The sequence below is a fragment of the Episyrphus balteatus genome, chromosome 1 (assembly GCF_945859705.1).
Source record: "Episyrphus balteatus chromosome 1, idEpiBalt1.1, whole genome shotgun sequence".
NCBI lineage: Eukaryota > Metazoa > Arthropoda > Insecta > Diptera > Syrphidae > Episyrphus > Episyrphus balteatus.
Window position 1 is genome coordinate 163,495,596 of NC_079134.1, and position 26,813 is coordinate 163,522,408.

The following is a 26,813-nucleotide window of genomic DNA, read 5'->3' on the forward strand; positions in this document are numbered from 1 at the left end:
GAACCAATCATTTTTCATAGATATAGGTATTAGTCATAGATATTAGGAATTAATGGTTAGACCCCGTTGTAACTTGCTGTATTATCTTTTTAATAACGCCTAATAAAAGTGGTCGAGAATCGAGAGTTCAGAAACTTCTCTTACTGCAGATGCTATCAAGAAGAAACTTCCTAGAAAATAAAAAAAAAACAAAAAAAAAAAAAAATTCCGGTAGGTCAAAACTCAAAAGTTATACTTAAATATAAGTATTTTGGATAATTACGAATCTAGAAAAGATAAAAATAACAATTTTATAAACATAGACGAACTGGCATGTTAATTCAGGAACCTACCTATACTGAACTGATTCAAGTTCAATTTGAACACTAAGCAGCGATATAATTTGTGCGAACACTTGTCATGTTTGTGAAGTGTTACTCAAAAAATTTATTGAACATTTCTCACATTCAACCAAATGGTCAAGAAAGAGAATTATATTTATTTGTATTCAAAGGGTTTGTGAAATTTTAAGAAACGATTTGAAAGTTAACATGCGTAAATACGATGATAAATAATTAAAATCAAGAATCCAAAACAGAAAACAGTAGGTAGATTGCAAAATTGTTTTATAGGTCATCTTAATTTCTAAAGTCTGTCATATTTCAAAATAATATAAATATTTAAGGTAATATTTTCTGATTTAAGGCTGAGTCCAAAAACAGTGAAACAATATTACAAGAAGCTAAAATTTTGGAATATTCCCGAAAGAGAAAATTTAAGTTTTTTTTATAGCGTTTTCGTTTGGTCGTCCGGGACTGTCCGGAATTCTCCCGAACGATTCTGAAACTGATCGTTTGGCACTCAATGACAGTTCTAATTCTGAAAAGAAGAGAAAATCGATTCCGAATTTTGAGGCAGAATCAAAACCAGAATCACGCACACATGTTCACACTTAAGACGTCAAAGTAATGAAATGTCATTCTTTGTTGTTCATTTCTCAATTTTAAGATTTTTAACTATGCACAAACTTTAAACTATATTAAAATAATGTGAAGAAAACAAAACAAAAATAGATAACTTAATGATAATAAAAAAAATAAACAAAACAAAACTTTCATCAGACGTTCGCATTTGATGTTTCACAAATACAAAGAAACCCAAACTTCAGAATCAAAAAAAAGTATCCAACTCTGATCGTTTGGCAATCCGGATCGGACAGTCCCGGACGCTTCTAAGAATTCCCAAACGAAAACGCTATTAATAACAAAATTAACATTTTCTTAAAACAGCTGAGCAACCTTGTGGTTTGTAATAAAAAACCGTGCGTCGAATCTGGTTGCTCTTATTAATAATACTGGCTACAGTATTAATAATACTGGCCCAGTGAACGTCTTAAAATTTCGGACACGAGTGTTGAAAGTATCGAACATTGTCAAAAATGGAAGAAATGTCGAAAAATACGCAAACGATTGCTATAATTAAAAAGAAATTATAATGCCAAATTATACCACTTTACCATTGTTTGGCAACTTGTATTGATTTCAAAATATTTATTATTTCATGCATCTTTTTTATGGGTTTAACAAAAAGTGTTCAAAATGGATTTGTCATGTTTTGAAAATAATCGATTCAAATATGCTTGCGTAGCCATAGTTCATCATTTTTACTTGCTCTTTAGGGCAAGTATTGGTTTCGTGTAGAAAAAAAAATTCGAGGTTTTAATCAAAACCAACATTACGATGATGGAGAAGATCAAAAAAGTGGTTTTCGTCATGCCGTCCGTCGGTATGTGCGTGTGTGCGTTTGTGCGTCCATCTGTACATCGAGCTAGGCCCCAAATGGATGGATGGATTTTCTTGAAACTTGGTGCAGATGATTTTTGCGTAGTCTCCTAGGTCCGTTTTTTTTTTTTTTAGTTTTTTAATATCTCCTTTTTAACTCATACCTTCCATATACTGTTTTCGAGGTATTGCAATTTTCTCGAAAACGGCTCTAACGATTTAGATTAAATTTGGTGTACGTTATAATCTTATTGATTCTAACAAAACTAAGTTTTCATTCGCAATAATCCAAATATGGCATCATGCAATACCACACTTATCATAACGGAATTACATTTTAAGATTGGAAGTTTAAAAATCAAACGAAACTTAATCCTTAGAAAGTTCTTGCAATATCGATGCAATATTGGCAGGCAGAATAAATTGAAAAACCATTTTTTTTCATCTTATTCGCCATCAAGTTGTCATGATTAATTACCTACTTGTGTTCGATTTATATTTCTAGTACAACAACATGGCTTTAATGTTAATGTTAATTACAAAACCGTAATAATTTAGATACCTAAAACCAATATGATCCACCCACAAAAAGAAAACATCATTTAATTCTGTCTATCTAATTAATTCATATTTTACCAACAAACCTAAAAGAAAAAAAAAATATATTACGATTATGTTTCTGTTTTTTCTAACAACTTCAGGGTCTAACTTTAATATAGATAAAGAAAGTTGTAAGGCATCCAAGCGAAACGGTTACGAGGTTCTTAAATGTTATAGTTCGTTTTCATCATTAAAACTGACACCTATAACATTCTTATAATGCAAAGCACGCTACTTCCATATCGATTAAGCCTCATCCGGCGCCCTTGGGTAGAGTGGATATGGCAGGGCAGGAACAATATCCATATAATGGCTTCCATCGCTTAAGTATTAATAACCGAGGTCTCTCTTTTCCTCTGGACAAAAAACATTCAGAAATATTATTAGAATAATATCTCTTGGCTGATTCACTCTATCGGACTGAATCACTCTATGAGCCCTTTTTTTGTTCCTTTCCACAGTGATTTCCTCAAAGGTGATTCAGGAAAGGTGTGATACTACTAACCATCGTTGGTAATTCTCTCTTGCAAAACAACAATCAGTTATTCACCTTTTTTTTGTTGTGTTCATTTGCAATGTACACACAACTTTTCTGAATCACAAAGTTTAATTCATTCAAAACACATTTTCACATAAATTAAAAAAAATGTCCGTCCGTTTGTTTGTTTTTGTTCGTCAGTCATAGTAGGTACAAGTCCAAGAATCTTTTTGGAGTAACACTGCTATAGTCGTTGAGTACATTTGTCCTTTGTCCTTTAATTTTATGTGCAAATTGTCTTGTGTTTATATTTACACAGAGTGACCACGCAACGCCATAAAATTTTCTACCAACATCATAGAAATAGACGGAAGACGAAAAAGGAACAAAAAAAAAATGGATGATTAACAACTCAAGGAGCTTAGGGAAGGAGGCAGAAGAGAGAGAGTTCGAGTGCCTGGGACCCCCCATTTGGCTAATTCATATGCAAATATACGCTACACAATGACCCATGGGGGATTAGTTTTTTTTTTTTTTTTTTAATTTTTTGTTGTTGTTGTTTTTCGTTTTTAGGAAAGTTGTTTGGTGTTTTTCTTTTCATTTTTCATTGTTTTTTGTTGGTATATATTCTGGGTTAGGTTGCATGTTGCTTTGTTTTTAGCACCTTCTTTTGTGTTCGAAATAAAGGAAAAAGGACATAAATCTCTTACGCCTCAGTGTAAATTGTGTTCTGTGGCGTGTGATGATGATGGTTATTTTTCTTTTCTCGTTTTTTGTACTTTTTTTTTAAGGCTTTTCGAGAAAATTTTCATTTTTCTTTAAAGTCCTCTCAAGGCAACAGGCAGTAGTAACACAAAAAAACAAGCCACAAACACATGTCATGCAAATGTTTGTGCATGGAGCCAAGGTTCATATGGCACACATATTAATAAGAAAAAAAACGCAATCGTTTTGAATAACGGTATATAGTACTTATATTTATAAGTACTTATGTACTATATGGTTGGTATAGTGTAGTAAAACATGGTTGGTTGGTTGTTGGCAAAATATAATAATTGTGTTGCGCATAATTGATGCACACTTTTTGTGTGTTATTCTTGTTAACATTTTGGCCTGGTCTAATTTTGTGGTTTTTTTTTTGTTTTTCTTTTTTTTTTATATTACTGCGCGTTTGTTCTGCTGAGTTTTATTGTTTGTTGTCTTGGGATTATTATTATTATATTCGTACCTACCTACATTGTATGCCTTCTGGTTAGTAGTGAATTTATTAATACGGAATTGTGTAGGTTTATTTTTACAATCACGCAGTGGATGAGGAAAACAAAACCAAACAATGAGTTCAAAATAAAAGAACAATCTAGATCGCTTGAACTCGTTTTGTATCTTTTTTTGTATTGTATCTTCTTTGTCCTATTTGTTTTGTTTTTTTTTTTTTTTAAGGATTTATTTTCTAGAAAACGTGGTTATGCATCCTTAAAGACTGCTGATAAACTTATTCTATAAACTAGGTATACATATATACAAGAGGACTTCACGAAAACGCTCCAAAGGTCAACTTATGTTTAAGTACTTTGGAGCGAAGATATTCCATAGCTTAAAATTATTCCCAAGCACTTATCCCAACTTATTTTTACTGGAAGAAAAAACGAGTTAGTTTTTGTTGTTGGCCTCTTTCTTCGATTTTTTTATTGACTGAACTTTTAACTTGGAAATTTATAAAAAAAATTTTGTATTGATATTTTGACCAAGTTTATTTATCTTTTCTCACGCAATACAACCAGTAAATTAATTGGGAGAAGTTTCTAAACGAAAACAGAAGAAAAGTAAGATTGAGGTCGAGATATTGGCTGCTACTCCTGGTACGAAAAAATTCAACGAAAACTACATTCAGTTGTCCTGAGACATGAAACATAATGTGAACAGTAAAGTTAAAGTAACGTACCTATAGACTTCCCTGGATTTTCTTGCTTCTGATTCGATCGAGCTTTGTTACTCCTGCTTACTCATGCGAAGAATCTTCATTATTAAGCTGCTGTCAATTTAGAGTTTTTCTTTCAATTGACGGTGCATTTTTCGGTCACAGAAGATGACAGAGTTCATCCACCCTACGATTGTCTAAACTCTTAAACAAATAAAATTTAAGTAGAAAACCTTAACGTTGGTATCGCACCGAATGTAAATGGGTACTGAATCTATTTTATTAAAATGGACAGTAGGCTTAAAATGTATTTTCCTCTACCATAAAGAAGTTGAACCACCGTCAAAAAGTCTGTTTAACAACAGAATGTTATCGTATATCCAAGCGAATTGGGCTTCAAAAGTAGTGTTAGAGTTCTTGATATCGATAAAAGAAGTTAGAAATTTAGTATCTTGAAGTAAGATTGATTCTTACATGTCTTGTCTAGGATAAACTTTTTCTACAAGGGTTTACCTAGCAGATTATTAATGGAATAGAGAATTACATGAAACTTTTCTCGAAAATCTCGAAATAAGAAAGTTGTAAAGTTTTCTTGCCAATATTTTCCTTAAAAATCAGACAAGGTGCTACTTAAAATTTAATTTGGCAAAAATAATACAATTATTTAAAACCCCTGTTTAGTTGTTTAAAAAAAATAAAAATTGATAAGCAAGCCCTATAAGGAAAGTCAATAGTAGTTCAGCTCTCGTAGGCTGAATAATTTACTTCCCAAACATTAAATTCTGCAATATTTATTAATTCCGAAGAATTTTCAAGTAGTTTCATACTGAAACATTCCCGTGAATATTTTCATCGTGATCGATTACATCCAATTAACTCTTTTTGTTTTAGAAAATTCCTATCCATTAAGAAAGCGCATATCCTTTTTTTCGCTGAACTACCGTACTTCAATTTGACTTGACTCTAAAAGTCTGGTTGTTTATACTTTTTGCTTATGTCTAGCAATTGCATAACACGTAAACCAACTGAATAAACACACTAACGCAAGAGATTATTTTGTTTGTCTGGCCATCTGGTGTCATAATTGTAAAAAATTTTCAAACACCAGCTTAAAGTAAACAACAACATAAACGTTTGATAGTTTTTTTTTGCACACTTTTTGCTAAACGATAAGCCTTTACTACGTATCAAAGCATTAAACCTATAAAATATCGCTTTACTTTCTCGTTTTTCTTCTTTTTTTTTAACGAGGAAGTTAATTTTTCAAATTCCGATTCCTTCATGCGAATTTGATATGATATTATATACTCGAACAAACACCATATAAGCTAGTAAAATGCGTAACATTCGCATTGCTATACGTACTCATAAGTACGATTACACATCAATACAATATCCCTACGCAGCAATTTGTTGAAACTAATTAAACTAATAGCGCTTAAATGCTGGCAGACTGTGACAAGCGCTGACCTTTGGATCATTACACAGCAATGAACAGCTTGAATGCTAGTGAATTGTATTTTGTGTTATTTTGTTGTTGTTGTTGTTGTTTTGATGTTACTGTTCGAAGTTGATAAATGTACTTTTGCAATGTTTTACTATATCGTACGCATGTACTTTTTTGTTGTTAGGGTGACATGGCATGCGATCAATGTAATTTGATACTATAGCAATATGGGGTCTGAAAAATAGTTGAAAAAAAAACAACAACATTTGTTTAAGTATTTTAAACTATAACTGACAAAAGGGAGTTCTACAAATGCGAATGAACTTCTCTATGCTGTTACTGGTGTGAACAAATGAAGGAAATTAATCTAAATTTAGCATTTTGAACAATTGTATTATTAAGAGTTTGTGTATGAATATAAAATTGAGTTTTGAAGAATGTCGAAGAGAATTGTTTTAGATTGCTGGTCAAAAACGAATGTTTAAGTACCTGATAAACTTCGACTTGTGTACATTATGGGAAATTGAAGATAAGAAGTATTTTTGATTGTATTTCTATTATACTATGAACTTGTTAAAGAGGGTGTACTTCAAGGAATGCTCATCATTTTACTCTTCAGCAGAGTTTCACTTCTGCCTTCAAGTACGGAGATAATTTTTTTTTAGTCAGTGTGAATGTGGAATGTATTAGGTAAGGTTAGGTAAAAGTAGCTGACTACTGTAATACCATCACACTTAGGCCATAGAATGGCCCACTGAGATTCCACATGAATCTGTAGAATCTTCTTACACATCGAAGCGGAATAGACTTTTTGTATCCGTGTTGGCTTAATCACTGGGATCATTATTATAATACTCTCCCAAATGAGTTTTACGCCTTGAAGAAAGAGCAGTGTCCGTTCAGCTTCTACAAAAATGATTAGAGAATACGGTAAGTCGCAGAGCATGCCTGCTGACAAAATTTTCCTGTTAAAACATCTATTCAGAGATAAGAGCTTTTTTTGATCGTTTTTGATTCTTCTAGATTTGTGATGTTGCCACACAAGTGAGATTGTTGTTCCAACTAAGGTTCTGTTCTAGTGAGCGATAGGTATGCCAATTTCCTCCTTTGGGGAACGGATTGACAAGGTTGTTACATTTTTAGCGAGCGCTAAATGAAACGAGAGCCGTAGGTCAATCATACTGGAGTACACTCATCCACCAACACCTTATTTATTAATTTTGAATGAATTTGTATACAAATATATAGGTTTGTCTTTCAAGAACTCCATGTTCTCCCAGGCTGATATTGGAAGGGTAGAGACTTGAAATTTTTTTTCTAAACTGTGTTCTCGGTATAGTGTAGTCAATGTAATTTGGGATTGATTCGGGGTGACGTGAAATAATGCCAAATGAAATAACACCAAATTTCGCGCGAATTTTTCGATTCCCCAAATTGAACCCTTCGTAATGCGTCAAAATTTTTTTCAGTCTCCATTATCTCATCGTCAACTTGGATTTCGTTTTAGTTTACATATATAGGTATTTGCATTACTTTCTTCTTGCAATTTGTTCTTATGTCTAAGCACATTTGAAGGATTCAACAGCAAACAACGGAAGTTGTGTGAAAAAGGGGGGATTTTTTTTAATTTCTCGATTGTTTTCGTGATAAATATCAGGTTTTATCCAGAGATTTTATCATTTGATTGTTTCTAAGTCTTAAATATTTAGATCGAAATAATGCCAAATTGGTATTATTTCGTTTTCTAAAACGAAATAAACCCAAATTGAGAAATTGGCCTTATTTCGTTCTCAAAAACGAAATAATGCCAAATTTTTGGAATTTGGCTTTTTTCATTTGGCGTTATTTCACGTCACCTTGATTCGGTGGAATTTATATTTGCGGAGTGGCCAATATTATTGTTTGACAACTGAGATGAGGATTCGGGACAAATCGCAGTGCTCGCAACTGTTTGTTTGTTGTTGAGGGTTATCAGATGGAGAACGATATCTAGAGCAGCCAAAAGAGTAATGCTTAGGTGGACTCTACTCAGGATATTGTTTTATATATGTATCTTTGCTGTGATATTTTGGGCTGATCCGCGTAAAGAGCATTCTCTATGTGTGTGTAGGTAGCTGTGAGATATAGAATTTCGTGTCGAAAACCGGCACAGTTTCAAATTAATCATCGGGTTAATGGCTAATACTAATTCTTAAAATCAATATGCATCGTAATCTCTTTGTAAAGCCTACTCATTTTTTCCAAAAGCTTGCAAAGCAAACGAAGCAAAGGCTCAGATTGTAAACAAAATAAGAAAGTTTAGTCCTATGAAACTCTTGAATGTCATCTTGACGATCCCAATGACTGCTTTTTCCAATAGAAACAATTGAATGCCTTAGCGGTCACTTGCAGAAAAGCAATTCGCATTATTTGTCAAAATCAGGAATTTGTTTGTCTTTGGCATTCAGATTGCCTATTTTATACAAAAAAGTGTTAGGTATCGCTCAAAAAAATGTTATAGCTTTGTTCTCTTATAAGTATGTATGATTTCCCCGAAATTGTGACTCAAACAAACTACATGTCTAACACGCATAACGAACACGCAATGAAAGATTAAAAAAATTTGTAAATGCGAACACTTTTTTATTGCTTCTACTCACGGGTATAACTTGCTTAGTCAACTTTGCCTTCCTTTGTTAGTTTTTATCTAAAGCTTATTTCTAGAGGTTTTTGACATAGACAAGAATACAGACTTTCGACAGACATGTAACAATTTTCATGAAAACCTTTTCTTTTTATTTCAAATAAAGAGTTTGCTTTATGTTGAAAATTTCAAAAGGGTTTTTTTGTTAAAGTCTCTATAGAGTCCAGTTAGGAAGTTAACTCATTGTTAACACTGTCAAAAGAAAGGAAGGAAGAATAAATTTGAAAATTTGCTGACCAGACACATAGACGTTTTTCAATCAACGACGTCTAAGGCAAACAAATAAAGTACAAACATCATCATATTATGATCAATACACAATAAAAGATTTTGATCTTTTTTGGTGAAGTACCTTTACAACAAAAAAAAAGCCGCCGCCACCAAACATTGCTTCCTTAACAAATCCTTCCGGTTCAAGTATAGAATCCTATCCCATTGTTTGAGTGGTGCTTCATTGCATCTGTCCATCTTCCTTTTGTTTGATTTTTTTTTTGTTATTTTGCACGAGTATATATTTCCTATCGAAAGAGGAAACAAAGTGAAATTCAAGAAGGTACAATGAAATACAACAACAACAACAGCAATGGCAAAAAAACAACAAAAAAAAAACCTAAAAAGCAGAATACTACCCAGTTCCAAAAACTTGGTCGGGTTTCTCTTGGCTTTATAGTGTCGTGGCTCTATGTTACGTCACCTTTTGCTTAAAGTACCTTTGCCTGCTTCTGTCTTGGCTAACAATATGGCTTTTTCATAAAGGTATATGGTTGTTGGTCATGCTCTTATGAGTGTGGCGACTTTTTTCTTTAAAATTTTTCCTTCTTCTTGTGTCTTCGTCGGTCGGTCGTCGTCATCGTTGTTATATGAAAAAAAGGCTTAAGTATTGAAACGGTCGAGAGTTTTTTTTTTTATAGAATACAGCTTGACTATTATAAGGATTAGTTATATTTTTTTTTTTTGCTATATTCTGATTTAATAAATCAAACATGGAATAACTAGCAAAAAAAAAGCGACAAGAAAAAATTGAACAGAAAAAAATTGTCATAAGTAGGCTGTTATGGGGTTTGAGCTTGAAGCTTGGGGTGGGTATAAATTATTTATGGAATTGGATAGTATAAGTTCTCTCTCCTTGTTGGTTGGTATTCCCTCGCCCTCTTTCGTGTCGTTTGGATTGCAAACACAGTGCGGGTGGATAAAGCGAGGAATTAAAATTTCTCAAATTGCCCGCAGTCGTTGTCGGGTGAAACTGGAGGAGAAGGGTTGGGGGGGTGCAAAGAATGGAAAAATAGGTCAAAAGCTTGTTGACCCGAATGAATTGGTTGGAAACTATGCAGGTAGGTATTTAGAAAAGGAGGGAGTATAGTGAGAATGAGAATTGAGAAAAGAACATAAAATCGCGTATAGCAAAACGAACAAAAAAAAAAAAGGGTTAGTTTCAATGTTCTCTTTCGCTAGAAGCTATAATCATGAAGTACTCGTATAAATATAGTTCGTGTTTTCTGCAACCGTTTGCCAGAAATTTTCAATGTTTTTTTTGCTTTTTTTATGCCTGTCAAAGCAAAAGATTTCAAAGAATTTTTTTTTATATTTTTTGTAGGAACTATACAACTTCAATTTCCTTGAATATAAATGAAGGAGCTGATTCAAGAAAAGAAAGAAAAAAAAAAAATGGCGCCAAATAAAGGGCGAAAAGTTTTTTTGCAAACGATAACTTTTTCTTTTGTGAGTGCTGCCTTTCTATTATAGGCTTTATTATGCCAGAGTTGTCCTGACCTTATATAACACGAATTTTTTTCTATTTTTTGTTCTTATAATTAGATAAGTTTAAGAGTACCACATGCATAAACAATCTATATCTAGAGGCTTGTAGTTTTATTTTAAAGAAAGATGATATTATACAAAAAAGATAACTATTCTCTTACTAAATGTGTTTGTTGCTGTTTTGGATTAAAGAAAAAAAAAGGTAGAATGACATTTTATAAATGCGTCATTGTTATTAATTTATTCCGGTAGATAGTTTTGAAAAGATTGTATAACTAAATATGGATGTTGGGGAGTTTCAACTATAAACACAGCAATTTTAAGACTTGTGTGTGGAAATGATATTTTTAGTTCTGGAAGAATAAAATTAGAATTAGAAATGCAACGATAGTTAGATTAAAGTTACTAAGTCACATGAACTTGACACCTATTTTGAAAGAAGAAAAGATTACCTTTCTAGGGAAAAAATTTAAAACAAAACACGAAAAGGTGTGTTAAAAGTGACTAACCTTTATCAATTAGAATTAATAGAAACTACCCAACATTAGATCAAAAGGTGAAGCATAATCAAATATTGATTTCATATAGCTTTTAACCTAATTTAGTTCATACAAAAAAAAATTGATGTCTCCTTCCGGTGGATCTTACATCCACACATATATCATTTGAGACACCTTGTCAATATGTAAATTTTGTTTATGTTTGACTTTTTGACAATCAGTTAGGTACTATTACATATTTATTACGTCTTTAGCAATTGGAAGTAACTTTCTCGTATTTCTTCGAAGCCAAGAGGGAAAAGAAAAGGAAATCATTGATGTATACTTTTTACAGAATGGGGGTTAATAGCGAATAATAAATTTCTTAGAAATGTATCCCTTCTTTGGAATTTTGTATAACAGGAATGAGATTTAAAAGATTATAGGAAACACTTTGTGTATAAAGTTTTCAGAGGAATTTGAATAAATAGTATTGGAATTAATTTTGTAAAAGGTTAACGATAGCAAAACAGATTGCACTGTAATAAAATATTTTCAATGAAGGAAGAAACCCTTTGGCGTTTTTGTTTGCAATTAATGTCCTACTTAAAATTTAATTGTTTGTGAAAATTTTTCTCAGAAAGTTTTATAGGAATATTTTTATAACTTTTTAAACTTTTGGTGTGTACTTTCAATAAAGTTATGATTTTTTAATGAAAAAGTCAAATTCGAGACAATAAATGGCACAACGATGACGTAGTAACAGTGGTGGTTTTATGAATTTTGTCATCAGAAATCATTTTCATGGCCATTTCTTGACGAAAATTAGAAAAATTTTGCACACCGAAGGACTAACAGTCTATGCAGAATAAAAAAGAATTCCCATTTTTTTTTTTATATTTCTTCAAAATAGTGGCAAGAACAAGGATATTGATTGCTCTTTTTTAGAACAGTGTACCTACAGGCCAAAATCACAGAGGTTTACAATTTAAGTTGCAAGAATTTTTTAAAATCAAGACAATTCTAATTTTAAGTTTTTTTTAAGGGACAAAATTCATTTTTTTTTTTGCCAATGCATAGTGTCGATGATTATTTTCCACACCTCAAAATGGGAGGGAGTGGGCAAAATTTTTTTGCGCTTCGCAAAATATTCTGTTTGAAGTTAGAGTTTTTTTTTTACATTAAATAAAACATAGTCTTTGAAAAGTTGTAATGATATAAAAATCATTATATTATTTCGCTTAAATAATGCGAAACGAGACACAGTTGCTTTTTTTCTGAAAATACATTGGTTTTGTTTCTTTTCGTAAAAGAGAAATAAAGCCAAATGTTGAAAATTTCTCTTTTGAAATTTAAAATTATGCCAATTTTGAAAGGCTGCCTTATTTCACTTGGGCCTTGGGCGTATTTCATGGCACCAAAAAATAATCTTATGGATTACGTAGTACCTATATGACCATTTATAGTTAAAATATGTACATATATAAAATAGTTTTTATTTTATTCGGGACTTATGTCCCATTTTCGTCTAAAAAATTCAGGATTTCTGTCTCAGTGGGGTGGGACATATGTAATTCACGAATTTTATTCGGGACTTATAACCCAGTAACGTGGGACATAAGTTCCAAAAAAAAAATTCGGGACTTGTGTCCCGGGGCCCAAAATCTCATGGTCTTATTTTAAAGCTTGAATTTTTTATTGAAATGTTTGAGAAAACATAAAACTGTTAAATGTTAATGTTAAATTTTCGAGACACCAATTCTCTGTTTCAATTTCACTCTTTTTTCCTTACATACTCCATTTATGTTGATTGGATCTTTATAACAGAACAGATTTTTAAGTTCATTGACTTAAAGCTTTTGTTTCAAGCATTTCAATGGTACCATTAACATTCATGTATGTCAATTATGTACATCCTGATCAATTATCGTTTTTACAAAGCGCAGTTTGATTGATGATTCCATTCATTAAATGTAACTTCAATTAATTCGAAAAACTCTTTTGTGTAAAAAATGAAAATGACGACTTCGTGTATGAACTTTTTATTGCAACAATTAGGACTTTTGAGTAAATCGCGTAGCCTTACTAGCTCCACCATGCGTCAATGTTTAAAAAATCTTTCAGCATTCTCAAAGAAAAATTTAGGAAAATAAAGTCCATTGGATTCTTTTGTCATAGAATTTTGCAGTATCAAAGAACCTCAATGCAAATTGAATCATCTTCAAGCATATTTCAATTTAATTTTTTTTATTTTCTGTTTTGTTTTCGTATTTATAAAAACGCATTTAACTATAAATAAAAATATCAATCTACGTCACGATCCATAAAATAATCTTTTTATTTTTCAATAACCAATTGTCTTCTTATTTTTCAGAAATTGAATTGGGAACACAATGCATAGTGGAAATGGACAAACACCAAACGGTGCTGCACAATCCGGCATCACTTGAAAAAATGGATAGGTAAGTTTTGTTTAAAGTGATATTGTCTCTTTTTTGTACTATAGATATATGTATACAAAATATCCGCTTCAAAAGGCCTAACAAAGCGAAAATGCTTTTCACGAAAGATATCATCACATGTGTGTGTTTTTTTTTTTAAGAAAAGAAAAAAAAAACATTTATAATTCAACGTTGAACTCTGTTTGCATGTAGACTTGTACCAAGTAAATGAAAGGGTTGTTTTGAAAGATTTATTTTCTTCCTTTTTAATGGTAACCAGATGAGGTTCTTTTTGTACAATAAAATCGCTAAAAATGTACTACAACGTACTTACATTAATGTTTTATTAATACCACCGTGTAATGGTTTTTTGCTTCTCTGGAAAAAAAATGGTTAAATGAGGAATTGAATAAAGAATAAATTGCGTTTTTCCCTTTATTTAGTTTGAAGATTATATTCAATGAGGTGATGAAAAGTCTCAAAGACTTGGGTTCTTCATTCAAGGATTCTCTAGAAATGTGCCTCTCAATATTGATTGCTGGGACAACACACGAAATAATGTTTTCCCAGAAGAAACTCCCAAAAACAAAAAACTCAACTTCTTCAAAACCTCTTCAAAATTTCTGTTTTATTTTATGTAATCGTCAAAAAGAGGGCTTCAAAGTTTGTACAGTATTTTTCTTTTTTAAGTATTGGATATCATTTGCAAATATCAAGTTCACATTCATTTTTTTTTTTCATATTTTCCATGAATAAAAAATGTCAACTTGCTACAATTTGTTTTTAAATGACTTTGCTTCGAGGTTTAATTTCAAAGAATATCACAAGTTTTTCTCGGAAACAATAGAACAAAAAAATGATTTATTTGCAAACTCACTTGGCATGTGCAATAAAAATAGAATACAAAAAAAAAATCAAGTATCAAGAAATAGAACAGTCAAACAAAATTAAATTTAAATTGTGTGGAAAAGAATTTAGTCATACATCAGAGTAGGGACTATGGTAGTACATAATAATAATCTTGTTTTGCGATAGATTTCCGGGTTGTCGTAAGGGACTCAACAAAAAAAAGTGTCATGAAAAAAAATGTATTAAACGTTTTTAAATGCTTTTTTTTGCTAGTTTTACATTGAAACAAAACGTTAAGAGCTCTTTAAACGAAATCAATAAAAATTTTCCTAGCTACTACCCAACTCATCGGTTAGTCTGAATATAGTATAAAGTGGGTGGTTATATATGAATGGCATTGTGCTGGAGGGATGTTGTCTGAACACAAGCAGAAGCGAACCGAAGAGAACAGAACACCATTATTAACTTTGTGTTGGCTTAAAGCGGCATTTCTGTTGCAGTTATATGGTTTTGCCTTTTAACGCAGAATTTTGTGTTGGATCTTTTCTTTTTTTTTTCCTTTTTTTTAGTAAAACATCAATAAGCGAATGAATATACATAGGTACTCGCAGCGCAAAGTTACGATGCACGCAAAAATGCAGATACTGTCAGGTTGGAATTGGGCCATGTAAACCAATATTGTATGGAATTTTCATTTTTGTTTACCTACTCTTTTTTTTTTTTTTGTAAATTTTTTTTTAATTACAATAAATAAACAAATGCAATTTACTTTAATTTAAAATTCTTTTAAGTAAAGTTTTGATTTAATTTTGTAGTTTTGTTTTGATTTCAACTTGAAGCGAAATCTCAATTTAATTATATGTAATCGGTGCATAATAATATTTCCTGAGCAATTATTTTTTAATTGACAATAGTTTTCAATTAAAATTCAATAGCTAACTATTTCAAAACATGAATAGGTATGAACAATTGCCAACATTTTGAAACTTAGTAGAATTGTTTGAATAGAAATTTTTAATAGAAATGAAATCCGAACGAATGCATTTAATAGACAACTATCGTCGAAAATACTTTATATTAGATCATTTTAAAATAAAGTTTATACATATGCCATGTCAGGAGTTTTTGCAAGATAGTCATATTGGGCATGGTTTATACATTTTACATTTTGCAATCAATAGTAAACGAACTCTTGTCTTAAGTTCTATTCTTCACTGTGAATCGTTCCTACAAGTGTGTCTTTAAATGGATCTCATGAAACTAAAGAGACGACAAGTTAAGTCTGCATTGAATATTTGTTGAGGTAGCACAAGGCTTGTAAAAAAGGTAAAGATGCTGAGCAGAATTCATAGTCGTTACTGAAGTCAAAATTTTTCTGAAGTGAACATTTGCCCCTGCGTTTGACTATTGCAGATAAAGTTTGACTTCAGTGATGACTATAGAAGTTCGCTTGAGCGAGTGCTTAAGATATTTCTCAACTTTATTGGTGGCTGTCAATTTCGTCCTTAGGCCCATTTGCTCATACTAGTCATAAATTCTAATCTTAGATAGGACGAACATAACTCTTATGTTTTATTTAGTTTATTCTAAGTTTCTAAAAAATATTTATGTTCATCCTAGCAACGACTTACTTTCATGCGAGAAATCGCTGAGAACTTCAAATTAAAATGTCAAACGACACAAACGTCAGTTAATTTGAATTGTTTTTGAGCAATTTACCGGGAATAATTTAACAAATTTATGATTTTGGCAATTTTAATTCCAGAAAAAAAGTGTGAAATAGTGAAAGTGGCAATAAAAGTGTATTTAATTTAATAAAAAAAAATATTTATTTGACAGAATTTGTTTTGTAAATATTTTTGTTTGTCAATAATTAATATGACCAATATAAAAACAAAAAGTGAACAGTGTTTCAAAAATATGTGTTTTAAATTTTACCATCGGTAAATGGTTAATGCAAATGAATGTGAGTAAATATATATTTAATTAAAAATATATTCCCTTTTTTACCACATGCATCAATTTTTGGTCTGTTTTGGTCAATAAAATACTTTAAATAGAACATAAAATCCTTAAGTTCTACTATTTCTTCCCCCTAAGTTATGTCAAACTTAGATCAATTTATGACCCAATTTTGAGTTCGTGCAAACCACTATGTAGAATTTAAGGGTTTATGTTTTTCATAAATATTTAAGACTAGTTTCAGCAAATGGGCCTTAGACTTAAAAAAAAAATCTTGAATGCTGTTGATGGTCTTTGCTTAGCTGTTATCTTCAATCAGCTAAACAATATAGGACTTCAAATATTTTAAGTAATTTATCATACAATGCAATGTTTTGTCTGTGAACATTTAGAGAAAAATAAATATTGAATGTCACACCCGTAACGTTAACGTTAGCAAATCCTTAAGTAATTCAAAGAATAGATATTTAAGAAACTGTTGAATATTTTTTTCAAAGATGCCTGAGGTCGTATTAAAAAAAACCTTTTAACCTTTTTGAGACTTTTTTGGCCTTTAACTTGAATAGTATAGTTGCTGTTCAACAAAGGCTCTGTATCATCGTTTCAAGTTCTTTTCAAATTTTTTTCTGCAGCTAGTTGAGTGAATAAAATAGAAATGCATGCTTCTTAGTTCTTACTTCGATAATACATTGTAATGGCTTGCTGAATCAAACTATTTCTCCATAACTAATGCCCCCAAGATGTTTGATTTTTCGAACGTCAGTATCGCCTACCAAAGCGACGCACTGTGGGCTAGAACGCTTTTTTAGCTGGAATTAATTAATTAATTAATTAGAAATTCTCGAAATAATCTAAAGTTGCAGTTAAAGCCATTAAGATGATGTCGAATGATATAATAATGATACAACAGACACTAAAGATAAGACCAACAACAAAAATAAACGAAATATTATGTTAAATAAGGTTTTCCAATTTAAAACAGATATTATTGGTATAAAAAACAAAAAAATGAGTTTTTTGAAGTTTGAACGCATCAAACTCGAAAATGGTGTCATTGAACGCTTACAAAAGTTGTTTTTACTAAATAGGGAAGGTAAAATGTTAATGCAAATAAAAAAAACCGTTATTTGAAAACATTCAACACGTTTAAGTGGTTTTTTTGAACATTTTTCTCACAATACTTTCAGAGTTACAGCGAAAAAAGTTTGTGCTTGTAGGACGTAGTTTTATAAAAACATAATGCCATATAGGCTAGCTACTTTTTAAAATTATTTCTAGAGTGTGCCTACGCGTGCCTTTTTTTTAAAGCATAGGAACATTCGTTTTATATGAAATCGGTGCTAGTAACATACTTTACCTTAAAATTTATAAACAAAAGTTCAATAAAATTACAATTTAATAGCAAATACTATATTAGGATATATCACTAATTGATAAACTAGCAAAATTTTCACAATCGATCCGTTAAAACAAACTCAGTAAACGAATATCTGGATAGAGGAAAAAGTGGACTTTTTTGCTTTTTTTTCGAAAACTTGCTTTTCGATTGTGTTTTTATGTATCCAATGAATGCTTTGACCTCAATTTTGAATGAACAATTATAGCTAGTCCATTTATCTATCGAATAAGACTAAAATGAGCAATATTTGAAGAAGTTGACTTTTTAATTAATTCCTGCTAAAATAGCGTTCTAGCCCACAGTGCGACGCTACGGAACTAATTGATAAATGACTGGTGACAGATGACAGGTGATATGTGATATGAGATATGTGATAAGACAGGTGTAGATGCCATAAATGGAGAGCTAAATTTGGACATTTCAATATTTTATTTTATTTGAACAAACAATTTTATAACATTCATCTTTTGTTCCTACAGCTTTGACATATGTACAAGTTCATGAGTTTTATACCGTAATCTGTCATTTATTATGTATACATATGCTTTTATGTTCAAAACTAAATTGCGGAACACCAAGAGGTAATTCCACGCAGGTTGACCACCAGGAGGCAAAAAATGAAAGTGAAAATATAAGAAATTTAATGATAATATATCAATACTTATAATTTGTATAAGTTATTTTATTAAAAACCTATATTAGTTAATTTTTTTTATTAACCTTATTCTAAAAACTAAGAAAAAATTAGCATTCTAAAAGTTTTCGACGTAAGCATTGTTTTAAAAACACTAGAATAAACTGTATTGACATTTGACGCTCATTTTTATCCAAAATTGAAAAAGGTTATTTGCTAAAAAAAAAAAAAGAATCAGTTGTTCTGATGTATGTATAGGTACATACTAAGATTCTGACCTTAATAAAATATTGCTTGTGTAAATAGAGCTTAAATATTTGAAATTAATAAATACATTTTATCTTACAGTGTCACACCCGTAACATTTTTGAATTGGTAAAAAAACAGCATTTATTTAATTAATTCCCTTGAAATATTTGCTAACTGGAAACATAATTAAATTATCCTTTCATATTAAATGCGATATCCACGACTTTTCATTTTCAAAATTAACAATATGGCTTCTAAAAGTGATTGAAGTAGACTGAATCGATTTTCTAACGTCACACCCGTTAGATCTTATCTTAAAAGTTTGAGACGTTGAAAAACAGTTTAACAAAATGTTATTTTAAACATATATGTATGTATTTGAAACTAAATACATATATTAGGTGTTCAAGCTTTTAAATATTTTATTTAGAGCCAATTTTTCAATCTTCTAATAAGCAGTCAGTTAATTGTTCGACGAATAAAGTTATTAGGCTCATAAACAATCAGATAAAAACATTGAATTTTTCAATCAAGAATAATTTATTCTACAGAATAACAAAAAAAAATTGTCAAATTCAAAAATATTTAAAATTAAACGTCATTTTTATTCATGATTGTTTTTGTTTTCTTGTGTTCCACTGTATTTTTTTTCAAAATTCTTTCAAAACAGCTTTGACAACTGACACAATATTTTTGCTGAGATTATTCCTTAGAATACTTTTTATTCGTGTCTGAAAGAAGCAGATAGTTTTATTCTTAGGAATTAGCTATATCTGCTTGTTGAAAAATTGATTTTTTCTCTATCCTTAGGAATAAGTACTAACTGACTGTTTAACTGACTATTTAAAAATTTAGTGAATAGTACACAATCAAGGAACAAAAAAATAAGTAATATAGTCACACCCGTTACAATGGAAATACCCATAGGCGAACTTCTTTGTTTCGTTTTTCCTGTTAATATTTTGATAAGTTAAAAGTAAAATCATCAAACACTAGGTATCACTCAACCTGCGTATTGCCTTTGACGATATCATTTATCACATTTCAAAACATTACTAATTAAGCTCTATTTCTAATCAATATAGAAGACTTGTGATATTTTCCACTAGCTATTCAGCTAAATATACAAGAAAAAAAAAAAAAAACTAAAAATATAATAAAAGCACCTGATATGACATCATCGATTAGGTTTTCCAGAAAGCATGACCAACAAACTGTGAATAATACTTAGCACCTTCAACCCGTCGTCGTATTACTAACTTGTATTACTTGTTTCGTTCCCCTGCATTGTGTCTGTGGTCGTTTTTCGGTTTGGTCACTAAAGTAGCATTTGTGTTTCAACATCATAATCATCATCATCATCGTCACACACCGTTATTATTGTTTGGCCAATGTCATTGTCAATAAAGCCAACCAAGTTTATAATGGAGAGACAATAACAGAGTGGTGCTGCCCTCTGCTGTTGACCAAAAAAACAACTTTCACACTTTCAAAATTATAACCAACAACCTCTATGGGAATAACGCCAAATATGTTGTTGTGAGCCATAAAAGTATGTTTGTTCTAAACGTGATTGTTGGCAATTAATGTTCTATTTTGTGCCATATTTTTGTGTTATCTCATAATCCTTGTTCACATATTTACAACAAATTTAAGTTCATTTGAATATAAATTTATCATAAAAGTTTTTTTTTTCAGTTGTGTGCATAAACAGCTGGTGTATAAATGACTATGGCAAACAAGCAAGCAAACGAATACAATACATAAATAATTTGACGCACTCAGTCAAGCCAAGGGTCACGACTTATTTGTTTAATTTAATTTGACGTTTGTCATTGTGCATGTCAACAGCATTCGATTGAACTTGAACACACTTTTTCCCAAGTCTAATTGGATTGTTGTTGTTCACACGATGCAGTTAAACCAGTGACAGTCGTTTTTCTTTTTTCTCTCCCACAAAACGACGAAAAAAAAAGAAACAAAAAAAGTCGAGAAGAGGAAGAAGTTTTTTTTTTCTTTTTTCATTCGATGACGGTTTTTTTTTTTATTTTGCTTCTTTTGTTGCATTTTGCTGTCTGCAAAATGAAGAGTTGGATGTGGAGAGCTCAATTGAAACCATAAAGCGATTGCCCACCATTAATGTGAAGCAAAACAGATGCCATGGGATGGGTTATATTCAAATTACAGGGTGATTCAGAAAAAATAAATCAAAGTTGATGTTGATATCGCTTAAAATGTATTTACGTACTTCATTGAAAGAATGTTAAGTCGTTTATTCATTCATTTATTTGTTTGTTGTTCACTATGGCGTATACGTGTTTTTTTAGATTTTTTTTTTGACGTGCCAATCATTTTTAATATATATATTTTTTTTTGTTTTATTTTCATTTGAATCACCCTGTACACAAGTATTTTCTTTGCATCTGTTCTGCTTCGCATAATTTAAAACACCGACCGTATACTGAAAGTAGATAGAGTCGGTGTATTATTGTATATGAATGAAGAACATGGAAAAAGAAAATGAAATTGAATTTTACTATTTTACTCGATGTATAGAACTTTGCTTAGCTAAAAAAGATGGACAGACAGGTATAAGATTGAAATGTGTTCTGTCTGAGAACGGAATTAAAGTACAACGAGTCTTGTGTAAAAAGTCATTGAGCCAATAAGCATATGTATATGAATTTGTATATATGCAAATATACTGTATAGTTTAGAAATAGATAGTATGTCTTCTTTTTTTTTTTTTTTTTTTTGACTTTTGGGATGATTGAAACCTATCCATCTACAATCTACATGTAAATGACTTTGAGTAACTATTTCTTCAAGAAAATAAAATAGAGATGAAAAAATAGTCAGAAGATTGTGAAGAATGTAATTTCATTCAAATTATTCTTATATCCTAAGGCGAAGAAGGAAAAATGAAAAATCATCGAGATTGTAAAGAAATCAAAATCAAATTGAATTGAATAAAAAAAAAAATATATCATGAATCTGTCGTTTCCAAGTCAGATTAACTTAATTTTACAAAAACATAATCTATTACAAAAAACTTTAAAAATATAAAGTAGATATGAAATATGTGAAGTTTGAATTTGGAATGGTCTTCATAAAAACTTTCTCTATGGTATTTTATATTAGGAAACAATAAAAATGGCATGAAAAACTAATAAAATCAATTTACTGCGAAGTCAAGATTAAGCTTATCCTCATAAGTATGAAAAGTTTACGTTAAGAAGATTAAAGATCAAAAATTGTAAAATTGTAAAAATACAAAATAATCTAAATTTGTTTTTAAAATTCAAAAACAAAAAATAGACTTAGCCCAAAAATGTGTTATTTTTTAAAATTTTTGTTCCTAATTTATTCAAGAGAAAGTCAGTGTTTATCGTCAAAACCGCTTTTGATTTTGACGATTTGATTGCTTTTTAACTAGGGTCGAGTGTTATAAATAAAATGAAACTAGGTTGATGACTTCTAAATGATATATGCCACCCAAAAAAAAATTGGTTGTAGAAATTTGGCCCGACAACCAAATGTTGTCAATTTGATCACCAAATTGTAAAAATTACAGCACCTGTTGTGAATTTTACAATTTTGCGATCGCATTCACAACCATGTAGTAATTTTTACGATTTGGTGGTCAAATTGACAGCATTTGGTTGTCAAATTGGCAACATTTGGCTGTCGGGTCAATTTCTACAACCAATTTTTTTTTATAATCAAAATTGTGCATTATCTATTGCATTATGAGTACTACGACCAACAAAAAATTGAATATCTGATAAAAGTTAATATTAAGTTAAAAAAATGCAGGATTTGTGAAGGTTTTCTCAATTTTTCAAGTAGCCTTAAGATTAGAGTTACAAAATTAAATAACGGTAAAACTGAAAGAGAACACTGAACCAAATCCTTACGTAAATACAACGAAAAAATTCGTTGAGCCAACGAAAATTTAATTAATTTTCAGCCGATGAAAAATTTAATTGGCTCAACGAAATGGCTTTCATACGTTAATGAAGAACTTCATCAATCAATGAAAACTGTAGTATTTTAATGAAATTTTTCATAAACATTTTTGATCGAGAGTTAATGAATTTTTACATCACTTTAAAAAAAAAAAAATTAAAATTTCATTAACCACGGTGATGTTTTTCGTTAGTCAATGTATTTTTTCATTAATTTATGGAAGGAACTTTCGTTAGCTAACGAATTTTTTCGTAAATTTTATGAATATTTTAATTAAATTACGAAAAAATATTCGTTTCGTTAGCTTACGAAACTTTTCGATGTATTTATTATTTTTTTATTAGATTATACTTTCATTCTTTTCGTAGCATTACGAATTTTTTCGTTAACCTACGAAATTTTTGATTCATTTTCTTCCCTTAATTTTGGAATAAAAAAAAACCTGAAATTCAGAAAATCCGCTGAAAATGTTTAAACATAAAAAAACATATTTGGCGTTTCGTCCCAGTGGATTTCACTTAAACTCATCACTTCATCAATTGACTTATAGTGAGACACCTTGTCAATACGCAAATATTTTTTATATTCAGCTCAACTTACATAGATTTTTAAACAAAAACCTAATGTGAACTATATCTAGCAAGATTAAGTTTTTCATCATATAAAAACAGAAATGCACCAAAGTCTTCTTTTTTTTGGAAGGCAACAATTTTTTTCGTAAACTGATGTATTTTTTCATAAGCCGATGTTATATTTCATTAGAATATGAAGAATTTTCATAAGCTTATGAAGATTTTCGTTAGTTAATGTTGAATTTCATAAGTTAATGAATTTTTTCGTTACTTAATTAAAACTTTGATAAAGTAATAAAAAAATTCTTATTTTTATTCTTTAAAATGAGTATGAAATTTTTCATTAATTGATGAATCTTTTCATTAAATTGGATTTTTTGGCACTAAAAAGGGGGAAAAAGTTTATGAAACGTTTTCATTAATTGATGAAGGTTTTCATATTACGAAAAATTACATATTTTCGTTGAGCCAACGAAAGTTTCGTTGGGCCAACGAAAATGTAGTGTATGAAACGATTTTCGTAATTTTACGAAATTTATTATTTTCAGTGAATGATTATAATGGTTCTTCAATCTATGGAATATGTAAACTTGTTTTTAATCAGAAAATTTGCTTTTTAAATCTAAATACTAATGAGACTTTGGTAAAACACATTGGTTTTTACGTGCATTTTTATCTTTTAGTTTTTTTTTACTAAAAAATGGACTTTATTTTGTATACGCTTATCTCAAAACATTCCTTATACAATGTTATTACTAGTGCAATCATAATTTTTACTTTTTTTTGTGTAATTAGAAAATATCTTTTAAAATTGCTTTTACGTCTTCAAAAAAAATTGTTTGTACAAACCAATTGAAAGTCGAACATTTACACAGATTTTGTATCTTTCAACTTTTTCCAGACAATATCAATTTCTTTACACAGCGAGGTCCTAGCGACCCTTAGACTTAGAGGTAAGCGACGCCTGTGGTAGTCTTTTACCTTTGAAAAGACGAATTGGGGTCAATGTTTTCAATATACAATTACTACTACTTGAAGGTCAAGAATAAATTCCTTTCTATCAAACATTGAATGTGCTTCAAACTTCTATTCATGAAAATCACTTGTTTACGTGCCCCTACCCAGTGGCGTAGATAGGGGGGGATCAGGGGGATATATCCCCCCCCCCATTGATTGGGATCGATAATTGAACAACATAACCAGTCATGAACAAATAAGTTAAAGAAACACACTCTGAAAAAAAACGCTATGGATTTCGAGTTTTTGATTAGCTTAAAGGTTATAAATATGGTTTACCAACTCTCGTTGCCATTAAGTCGGAGTTTTAAAGAGTGAATTTAGACTTGGTCCAACCTTTGGATCTCGCCAAAGATTTAAGAGATCAACTAAAAATTAATTGGGCAGAAGGCGACTCATTTTCGAAAGTGTTTGTAGGTTCCAAAAAAAAAATAACTGAAGTCCTTGACATAGGCTTCAAACATAAGAGAATAGTGAAGCGACAAAAGAATCGTTCGAACCCTTCGGTTCAAAGTACAGAAAAGAATATTTTCGTGTTACTGTTTTCAACCTTTTCTCGATTTCTAAATAATGGGCCTTGAAGAAAAATTTAGAAACCATGAAAACATACTAGAAAGGATTTTGGTTCTTTCCAAGAATTCTTCGTCTGAAATAGACAAAGCAGCTAAAGAATGCAGGACAATCTTCTATTCTTCCACCGAGAAAACAAGACCACGTAAAATAGAACAAAAACAATAAGATTTCCTTATGGTTTTCATCCAAGAAGGAAATATTATTTTAACAATCGGGTTTTCCTTATTGCAAAATTTGAAATAATGAAATTTTTACTAAATTTCAAAAAGATTTTCTCCATAAAATAATATTTAATAATTAATTGCTGATTTTAATAAGGTTTCTTCGTAAAACTGTTCAATAAGAAAATCTGTTAGTTTTTAGGTGGTCCTGGTCATATTTTTCTCTGTGTGAAGAATTAAAAACTCAGAAAAGATATTTTATCAGAAGGAATAATACTTCCTCTATGAACTCATTAAAAGCCCTCGATAGCAGCCCCGAAGAAAGTTTTCCTAGTACCCATATATATTTTATTAAAGATATAAGTTACACTGCTGGTTTCAACGTCAACCACCGAAAGAACTTTCTCCAATTTAAAGAAAATAAAAACAATACGAAGAAAAATTATTAAAACTTTAAAAAAATTTGCGAACTAAATCCATCCCCCCCCCCCTTTTAGCGAAAAGCTATCTACGCCACTGCCCCTACCAATCAATTTACTTTCGTCTCCACTCTTCAAACTAATTTGAAAATAATAAATTAAATTGAAAAAAAAACATCAACGAAGTAGAAAAAACAAAATAAAATAAAAACAAAGTAAAAATGATTAAGTAGCGAACAAAAAACCGCCGCCACTCCCTTTTTTTTTCAACACCCAACCAGGCTAGTCGTAATTTGTTTACGTTTCCAATTCAATTATAATATATATTTTTTAATACCAGTATATTCTACATTGTTGCGTGCAAAATAGAAATTGGATCAAAAAAATTTTATTTCTCCAAACATTCGACGCGACTCGACGTTGACACAGACACCCAATGCCATTGTCAAAAAATAAAAAAAAAAAAAACTGAAAAAAAAAATGACGTAATACAAATAATTTTTTGGGGTGCAAAACCATAAGGGCAGAATATTATTTTTATGAATATAATGTAGGTAAGCGTGTATATGTATTTTGTAAAGCACAATAACCCCCTACGATGATGATGGTGTTTATATAAGTTAGGGAACTTTTTTTTCTTCTTTTTATTTCATTATGATTAAATCGCCACCAGTGATACACTAAAGTGCTGATAAAGCCAATAAAAAGAAAAATTAAATAGCTTGGTAATTAGATGTTAAGGGCTGATGATGAACTATTTTTTTTGGTAGGGGAGTAATTTTTTTTATATTCTATCGACCAGTTTTATATACTTGACATAAGACAAATTTGTGAATAGGATTTATTGTTGTTTAATTTTCTTGGCTTCTATGAAAAAAAAAAAACTAATAACCTTGATAGAGACTTAGCAAAATGTATAAAGTTCATTGTCTAGCCAAATTTATGATGATATTTTAGCTCTTGACAAGACTCACTAATTCACCTTTTGTTATAAATTTTCTCAGTCTATTGAATCAATGTCAGTCTTAAAACTAATTTATCAAGCAAATTCATTAAAAGTCTGTGAACAATAAAAACAACCTATTGCAAAAATGGTAATAAAACGGAACATCAAAAACTTAAATCAACAAAGGTAGAATATGAAATTAAAAGAAGAAGAAAATTCATTTCTTAATATAAATGTGTTTCATGAGTCAAAAAGCCATCATTATTATGATTTGTTAAGTTGAATGACCGAAAATAAAAATGATTTTTAAATTCTGCATACAATAAATGGTGTCGTTTGTCTTAATAAAATCTTCTATTGAAATTTTGAACCTGTTTTGTTTTCTAATTTTATTTTTAATAGTAAAAGGTAACAACAATATTGTTTGTTAACCGAATGAATAACACAAGTACCTTAAAAACAAAACTCGAAACAGAAAACCACGCAACACTCAAACGCT

The 26,813-nt window shown here is 30.4% G+C and overlaps 1 protein-coding gene across 10 annotated transcripts in view; it reads left to right on the plus strand.

The window, feature by feature from the left end:
* Positions 1 to 26,813, plus strand: part of LOC129907799 (kinesin-like protein KIF13B) — a 65,036-nt gene that overhangs the window by 4,252 nt on the left and 33,971 nt on the right. For all 10 annotated transcript variants that reach the window (XM_055984175.1, XM_055984177.1, XM_055984176.1 and 7 more), the window contains exon 2: positions 13,498 to 13,585. In XM_055984175.1, coding sequence (XP_055840150.1) covers positions 13,498 to 13,585 — 88 coding nt within the window. The remainder of the gene's footprint in view (positions 1 to 13,497; positions 13,586 to 26,813) is intronic.